This window comes from Melopsittacus undulatus, chromosome 10 (genome assembly GCF_012275295.1).
Source record: "Melopsittacus undulatus isolate bMelUnd1 chromosome 10, bMelUnd1.mat.Z, whole genome shotgun sequence".
NCBI lineage: Eukaryota > Metazoa > Chordata > Aves > Psittaciformes > Psittaculidae > Melopsittacus > Melopsittacus undulatus.
In genome coordinates this window covers 26,979,300-26,987,934 of record NC_047536.1, presented here as the reverse complement: position 1 = coordinate 26,987,934, position 8,635 = coordinate 26,979,300, and the positions used below count along the sequence as shown (strand labels likewise).

Sequence of the window (8,635 nt, the reverse complement as noted above, 5' to 3'; positions counted from 1 at the left end):
CTCTCTCACAGTATTTAAATGTCACTTGAGTTCTAATTTGAAAACTTAATTCTAGACCAAAGACCCAGTTTTCCCATTTAGATTTTTACACAAATAAGGTATTTTATCTTTTTTTTTTTTTTGTATAAACTTGAGAGCAGAGAAAATCTTGCATTTAATTTTTTTGGAAGAAAAACTGTATAATAAGTTCCAACATTGCATCGCTATTTACAAATGGGTATTTCTTTTCTCTGCCCTCCTGCCTAAAATATTTTTTTCTTATCAAAACTCCGTAGTGCACTGGTGCATTCCTCCTTCACTAGGGAATTTTCTCTTTAATCTGTGCACTGATGCTCAAAATCAAATGCCATTTTCCAGGAAATAAATTCTAGAAATGCAGTGGAGAAGGTATAATAATAGCCATTATTTTGTTTTCTCCAATGGTATATACATTTTGATTTCCCTGGTTCCGATCTGCACCATGCACAGAAGACATGCTCCCATGAAGTTTAAAACTTGACAGCTAACTTCAGAGTCATAAGTACAAAACTTGTGTTCTTAGTACATGGAATATTTTCTGTTAAAAATAAGAGAACGTGATGGTGTTTAATAAATCTCACATTGTGAGAGTAAAGCTTAGACAGACATCTGCTCTGTGATCCTATGAAAATTCTAAACAAGGTTCAAAGAAAAGCATCCTGCACTCAAGAAACCCTTAGGCACATACCTTATCGCCTGTGAAACGCAATGGGAAGCTCCCGGCTGGGAATCAGTATTCCTGAATGGAGTGTTTCTACTGGTTTGTCGTCAGTTGCTACAATTTGGTATTTGCGAACGAGCTGAAACACAGACATTTTGGTCAGCATGCTATGGCTTCTAGATCTTCTCATTAGGTTACATGTTGAACAACCAGGCACTGTGTGTGGAATGCCATTTTTAGAGTATTTACCCAGCAAAGAGCCAAGTGAAGCTGTAGCTCTGCAATGCGGCGTCCGATGCACATCCTCTTCCCAATGCCAAATGGAACATGAGAAAATGGATTTATTAAGTTTTTCTGAAACCAGCGCTCTGGTTTAAACTGAGTCCAGCTATGAAAGTACTCTTCATTGCAACCCAAGGCATGGCTATTTATCATTAGTATGGTCTATAAACAAAGCAATAGAAAGAGAGTCTCATTACAAATTGGCTTAGAGCTACCAAGGGAATTAGATTGTTAATGGAACAAAATAATTTAACAGTAAAGGTGAGGCAGTTTCCACATTAGACGTTGCATAATTCTCTAAAGATTAATTCCAACACCAAAAAGGTCATAATTTTCTCAGAAAATCATGGGAAAATTTGACAAAAAAAAATTGAAATAGCACGCAAAGCTATTTTTGTCTAACTCCAAAGGCAGTGCAGGCAAGTATGGTTTTCCGTTTATGGGAATTCTTGGTGCAAATTCTAAGGGATTTGTCCTTGTTATTTTGAGACTGAAATATGACCAACTTCAATGGTTTAAGGACAGTTAATCAATGACAACATATTCTAGTAAGGTAAATTAATTTGACTTACCCCTTTGGGCAGCTGATAATCTCCCAGAACCATTTCTGTGTCAATGGTGCGAGTGGTAAATGGCACCGAAGGTGTTAATCTACAGTGAAAGAAACAAAATGGGTTAAATTTCCAACATTTTTTCTTCCTGTAGTTATCATAGTTTCCCTTAACCAGAAAGGTGAACAAAATTATATATACTAGAAAATTCTTTCTCCTTAGTACACACTGGTTGGTAAAAACCTTTGTGATCATTTTGATTTTTGCAAATTATTTGAGAACTTTACCTCATGGATTCTTTCAGACATGCTTTTAGGTAAGGCATATTTTTCAGGTTCTCAGCACTTGGACCCTCATTAGCAGCCAAAACACTCTGTATTTCCTGTAAAAGCTTCTGCTGAACATGCGGATTTCGTGAAATGTTATACAAAGCCCATAGTAAACTATTGGCCGTCTGAAACAAAGCAAAAAGAAATGCAAGACCTCCATTGGTGGTGACAGAAACAAAGTTTCCAAAAGTTCAAAGCAGCCTCTATGGCTGGTCGCTGTTTTGCAGTATTTTGCAAGCCTAAAGGGTTATGAGCCATCCCAGTTGTTCTTTAGGAGTACTGAACAGAAGGAATAATTTAGTGACTTCAGGTAAAAATTGACTTGCACGTAGGCCACCAAAGGTACTACAGGATGAGCTCACTCTCAAATGTTGTGATGGTTAGGTGACGGAAGAAAGCAGGGAGTTGGAAGGGTGCTAATTTTAGAGAGCTCTTGGAAAGGCAGCCTTACCGTTTCAACTCCAGCAATCTGAAGCTCTGCGATGGCAGCATACAGCTCCTTCTTGGAAAGTTGTCCTCCAGAATAGATGTCACACAGGAAATCCTCCTGAGGGTTTGCAGAGTGTTTTTCCAGTCGACAGTCAATGGAGTGCTTGGCTGAGGAGGGAGGAGCAGGAGGTGACTAATGGAAAATCACTATAAATACTGTAATAATAAAAGCAAAAGCATGTTTTATGCATGATTTTGAAAGAAGATACCAAGCTGTGCTCTTTTGTCAAGCGATGAGCATTATACTGAATAAATAATGGCATTTTCACCTTTTAGACAAAAAAAATAACTAGATCACAAAAATCACTTCTGAACTGAAGGAGCTTCTGCAAACTATTAGGAATTCTGCTTTCTTAAATTAGTAATGGAAATCATTGATGTCTTGAGTGAAATATTTAGCAAACAGCAATACAAGCATGTAAAATTTATTAGCTTGGATTTTCAAAGGGATCAAGGTGTTAGAAAATCAAAGAGACTTAGCACTCAGACTCCCTGAGGGGAAATTGAAGTCTTTGATTTACTAAAATAAGGCAAAAATAGATGCTAAATTTTTACATTTTGTTCGTTTGCTTTTAAATATAGAGGACTAGACTTTGGCTACCCTCTCTCATGAATATCCCAGTTGTTTAGAGCAGTTCCTAGTAAAGAGCTCTTTCTGTCAAATGAAGGTGTCAAACTATTTTTTCTGGACAAAACTGGTTTCAAGTGTCCTTCCTAAAGCCCATAAACTAAGAAGCAATAAATAGGTGCATATGTGGCTGGCATGACCAAAGGTCCTGACATACCAAGTACTCAAATAACTAAGAGAAATATATTGCTCAGCATCTCAGTCATGCAGAGCCAAACCCTCTCTCCATCTTCACCTATAACTGTCACTATCTAGAAAAATACTGAAAAAGAGAAACTGAACTTCATATCTGGAGTTAGAGTAATTTTTGTAATGTGAAGGCAAATCCATCTTAGACATTGTTGTCAAAAATGTTGTCAAAAAGCCAAACTGTAGCTTAGAATTTAAATTGCTGATGCTTTTAAGACCTTAGATTATATTCCAGGTTGTTCTGAAAACCTGTAATTTCTCTTTTTTTGTTTTACTGAAGCCAACAGGCTTTTGTACGTAAAATTCTTGTTTCTCAAGAAAATAAATCCCTTTGTGGTGCTTTGAGAGCAGTCCCTTTTCTCACCCATATACCTCACCTTTAAAGAGTTTATACACTTTCTGACTATTTAATTTTATGACAGATTAAAGTTGGCTCACAGCATTGCTAGCTCCTAAATTTCTGGGGCTTTCCTGGGGATTAGGTATTGCCCTACAAGCAGACCTAAGTGTTAGTCATAAGACAACAGTATTCTCATGCTTGGAAGAGCTTTGTGGTTAGCTGCAGCAAGTGTCTCAATCTACGCTGAAGGCAGCAATGAACAGCAGCACAGGGCAGTAGCAAGTATGAAGGAAGTTAATTCCACCAAGTAGGAAGCAGAGACAAAGGGAAGATATCACGTTTAAGACAATAACCTGTTTTAAATATATCATCCCATGCTTTTGTGTGAGCCTGCCAGACTTTTGTGTTCAGACCCTTGTGAAGTTCTACAGGGGTCACCATCATCATTCCAAAAGTAGCCATCATCTGTGGTGGAGAGAAAGTTTTTGAAATCTATCTACTTGCAATCTCTGAACAACATGAGACTGTAAAGTAGGAAGCAGTTTTTAAGGAAGTCAAGATTCTGGCAGGTATTCCAACCTGGACCAAAAGGATGGGTCTCAAACTACTTGGAGCATATCCAGCAAAAAATTAGCAACAGCCAGTGGAGGTTAGGAGGCATCTCCAGTGAGTGATTCATCCCATTTTAGGCACCTGTTTTAGAGTGAGCCAAGCCACTCTTTGGCAGTGCCGCTCTCTCCCTTGAAAACAGATGGAACTAAAGTTAGCCATCTAAAAGACAGATACCTGGTCTAGTTTTTTAGGCTAAAATTAGGCAGATGGATATCACCCAAGTCCACATTGCAGCAAAATGCACATCAGGTGTGCTTGCAGGAGTGACTAACCTCCAAACCCCGTGTATTTGCATAATCCCCCACAACTCCAGGAGTCCCACTCAACAAACAGCAATGTTGCACTATGGGTGTCTCACAGAGAGAGGGAAGTTAACCAGCCAACCTGACAACTCCATTTCCAGGATTACCCTGATGTCCACACATTTTTCCCCTACAACTTTAGGCATTTTATAAATGAGACCATCAGATGTTCAGTGCTAGCTTTGCACATATATGTGTCACCTTGGATGTGCAAGGCTGCCAATACACTTGTGGCACAGAAGCTTGAGTTTCTTTTTTCAGGTACCCTCTCGTTAGTAATAAGAGTAGAAAATCAAAATAGCCCCTGTAAAGACTCCTCCATACCGTTTTTACTGCCTTGATGAAGTTCAAACTTTCTTCTTCTACATCCTTCTGTAGGAGACCAAACCTCTTTCTGTACAGCACCAGACAGATACCTGTTGTTAAGCAATATTATAATTAAATGATATAAACAGAAGGGTGCATGGTGTCACCATTTCTCATCAAGGAATGGCTTGGATTAGCCTGAAAAACATTCTATGGTATGCACCTATGAGAGCAGCACTTCAAAACATCTTCTGCACATTTGTCTCAGACCCAGGAAGCAGTATGTCTAGCTAAGGTGTCCTTACAGTAGCAGTTTCTTCACAACAAAAGAATAACTACATGAATCCCCTCATAAGCAGCAGATCATTCTGCGAAGCAGAGCTGGCATATTTGGCAATGCTACTGAAAAGAACTGAGTCAGAGAAAACCGGAGCTGGAGAAGCCATCTACTCCAGCATCTTCTGGCCCTTTCCACAGCCAGAAAACACTTGCAAACACTGGCTGCATGCCACACTCCACCAGCTTCCACCTCTTTCCACTTGCTTTTTTCTCGTTTTAAAGCTGTCACTTCCTATTTTTCCCTTTCTAAAAGCAGCCATCACCACAGAGTGGAAAGAAAAACCACACCCAAACACTTTCTGAGCTCAGTACACAGGTTGCTGAGATGAGCCAGCCAAGAGCAGATGTGTCTGGCAGAGCCTCAGTTCCACACTATGGCTGACCATCCCTCCCTTTGGGAGCCACTGATGCAGTTTCTTCTGCCCTAAGTCATTCCTGGCACACAGTTCCTTAGTGTACTCTGAAAGGTTTCTAAAGGTGGAGGCTCCTGTCTTGGTAACTTATTCCAGTGCTCCTCAATCCCAATGTAAACATTTAAAAGGGGATTTTCCAATCCTTGTTTACAATGAATACACTTCACTGTTATTGAATCGGTTCATCAGTCTTGTGCTGCTGATAACTACCAAATATCAGATGGACAAAAACAGTTGAGTGCTTTCTGATCCCACTCTAGATAAATGCACTGCGATTCTCCCAGGCTTTGGATTTATAAGCCATTTTTATGTTTGAGGTTTTTTGGAAGTGATATAGATGACCAGAAGAGTCTGTATACCTGCTGCTGAATTTTGCACATGTACTGCTAGTCCCCGTCTTTTCTGCAACCCACTTTGCCTGATATCATAGGTGATAGCTTGGAAACGATCAGCCCACACATTTCTCACTGACCATACTTCAACTGAAATGCTTTAGGAGGTACAAAATATATACAGTTCTCAGGCAAAACCAACTTACTTTCAAATGACCATTTGTTGAATTCTGAATAGACATCTTCCATTTGTCCATTGTGGTTACAAACGTCATCTATTCTGTGCATGAAGTCTTCCAGGACCTAAGTGATGGAGAGAAGAGAGAGAATAAAAGGGAATAAAATGACATCAACTAATAAAAACCCCATGTAATTTAGCATTTCAGCTGTCTTTTCAATAGATAACAATCTCACATAGGAGAGGAATATTTCTTTTCAATAGATAACAATCTCACATAGGAGAGGAATATTTCTTTTCAATAGATAACAATCTCACATAGGAGAGGAATATTTATGTTCTTTGGACGAGATTTAGTTTCCCTCTGTCTTAATATGTCTGGATTTTACATGACTCTCTTGCTATTACTGCTTGTACATTGATGAACTGAGCTTTCCTCCACAGGTTGAAATGCTTCAATTTGATGCTGGGACAGTAGGAGTTTCACAATAAGGAGAATTAAGCTATTAATCGCAGATGCTCCTCAAACTCAGTGAGGAACACAAAGGTTAAAGAGGATGAAGGAATAAAGGCAAAAAAATACAGAATACAACAAAGACAAGAAAAAACTCTGAGCTTGCAGGTGCCTGTATCATTGTGGAATAATCCTACCATTCTTGGGGGGACAGACAATGTCAACTGTGTGGTCACATTTATGGTCAGACCCTGATAATCCATTTGTCATTATTATTCCCTGGCTGATTCCAGAGTATCAACCCTTGGTTTTACTGCTGTAGTCAACAGCTATCCAAGTAAACTGGAACATTTTATCTGCTTTTTTTTCCCCAGGATTCCAAGGGAGGGGGAATAAAGAAAGACTTTCTCAAAGCACAATACCTCGTTGATCATGGTATCCAGCTTCGCAACTTCCCTGGGTTTCATCAGTTTCTTTTGAAAGGCAGTTCTTACCCTCTGCCAGTCCTTTCCTTCCCTAGATCGAATTGAAAACAGACAGGTTGGGAAGAGATAGGCTAAAAGAAGGAAGAAAGAAGCAAACAGCCCAAAACCAGCAGCATGTGCATCGGGACCTCCCTGGCAGCGCGGGGCGCGGATGTGCCTTCAGCGCCCCAACGGGCACAAACTTGACGCCGCGGCCGCCTCTCGGGGACAAGGGATGCAGCCGGCTCCGGGAGGGAGGGGAGACGCGGGCATAGCCACACAGGGGAGGCCGGACCGGCCCCGCGGCCGCTCGCTCGCCCTCCCTCCCTCAGCATCACAGGCACCTTGGAGACCACAGGGAGCAAGCGGCCCTCCCCGCATCTCTGCAGGTGCGCTGCCGACGCCACTTACAGGATCAGCAGCCCGTAGCCCTCGTCGCGAAAGTCCCGATAGGCTTTCCAGGGCTTGATCTCCAGCCGCTGGGGGCAGGCACTCTCCCGGCGGTACAGAGCTTCCAGGAGGCAGGGGGCTGCGATGTGCACTGAGTCGAAAGACCCCAGCTTCATGCGGAATATCTTCCCAAACCTCCTGTGATACTCGGCCTGGGCATGTAGAAGAGACCGAACCCCCCTCCGGTGAGTGCGGGCAGCTCCCGGCTCTCCCACACACCCCGCCGCAGCATCCCCATCCCTCCGCCCGCCTCACCAGCGTGTCGTGCTGCCTTTTCAGCCCTCCTTTCCAGAGGACGTCGGGCAGGCTGCCCATCAGCGGCCAGCGGGGCGGCCCGGGCAGTGCGGCCAGCGGGTGCCCACGGCTCCGAGGGGCTCGCAGGTAGCAGCTCAGTGGCCGCAGCCCTAAGGTTGCGTGCGCGGCGGGGCCGCAGGTGAGGGCGGGGCGCCGGAGGAGGAGGATGCTGAAGCCGCTCATCGCCGCGGTGACAGGCACCCATCCGTCTATAGGTACATATATAGCAGCCGGGAGGCCCGCTGGACTTTCGTCTGGGGCCAATGGGAGCCCCGGGCGCGGTGAGGTGGGGCCGGCCCGGCCCGGGGAGGACGCGGGGCAGGCGGTTCGTGAAAGGGTTCAGGCGAGGCAGGAGGGCACCGAGCCAGCGCCGCCCTCGCCAGCGCCCTGCCGGGGGCCTGGCTGAGGCCCCGGACCCGCCGGCCTGCCAGGGGATTGCCGCAGCCAAGGGGCAGGTATCGGCACCCGCTGCCCGGCGGAGCTGAGCTGCGGGCGTTGTGCGGATGCTCCCCTTCAGCTCTTTCTCTTATTTATTTATAAGGGGCCCCGGTACACCTGCATGAAGCATGGGGGGCTGCGGTGTTCATCCTACAGTGTGTAGGTGGATGGGCAGTTCAGTCTTCCTTCAGCATCTGCACTTTGGAACGATGGAATAAAAACAAAAACGCAGGGAGCTGAGGAATAACAGCGTTTGGTGGTTGGGCTGCTCTTACCCTATCTGGCTGACTAACCACCTATTTATGAAAAGGGCATGTGAGTGCATCCTCTAAGAAGGCAGAATTCCCTTCACTCTTAGTGTTAGCAGCCATTTATTTAATTCTGACAAAAATCAGTTATTTCCAGAAGGATTTTAATCGGAAACTGCACCATAACCCTCAGAGAGAGGGGTAACCCTCAGATTCTAAGTGAAGGCAGGAAAGGTGTTAGTACAGACAGAGCAGCACAGGGTGGCTGGGTCCTTAGTGCTCTGTCCTCTCCTTGCAAAAGAAGTCAGAGAGGTTGTG

General features: G+C 43.8%; 1 protein-coding gene across 1 annotated transcript; it reads right to left on the bottom strand.

Moving 5' to 3' along the window:
- Window positions 1–707: 707 nt before the first annotated feature.
- CYP24A1 (cytochrome P450 family 24 subfamily A member 1) lies at window positions 708–7,829 on the bottom strand. The gene is made up of 11 exons (XM_013128663.3): window positions 7,593–7,829; window positions 7,299–7,489; window positions 6,846–6,939; window positions 5,998–6,094; window positions 4,726–4,817; window positions 3,841–3,952; window positions 2,293–2,438; window positions 1,800–1,966; window positions 1,534–1,612; window positions 929–1,123; window positions 708–818 (listed from the first exon to the last, which is right to left on the bottom strand). Exons 1-11 carry the CDS (start codon window positions 7,812–7,814, stop codon window positions 708–710), a joined length of 1,506 nt encoding a protein of 501 aa, XP_012984117.3. The 5' UTR covers window positions 7,815–7,829.
- Window positions 7,830–8,635: the final 806 nt, after the last annotated feature.

Bases quoted from the DNA above. Each gene is read 5' to 3' on its own strand.
- CYP24A1 (XM_013128663.3), bottom strand. From the start codon at position 7,814: ATGAGCGGCTTCAGCATCCTCCTCCTCCGGCGCCCCGCCCTCACCTGC. The intron at 3,953-4,725 runs GTATGGAGGAGT...TCTCCACCACAG, and splicing joins TCATCAAGGCAGTAAAAACG to ATGATGGCTACTTTTGGAAT. The intron at 1,967-2,292 runs GTAAGGCTGCCT...GCTTTGTTTCAG, and splicing joins AGATTGCTGGAGTTGAAACG to ACGGCCAATAGTTTACTATG.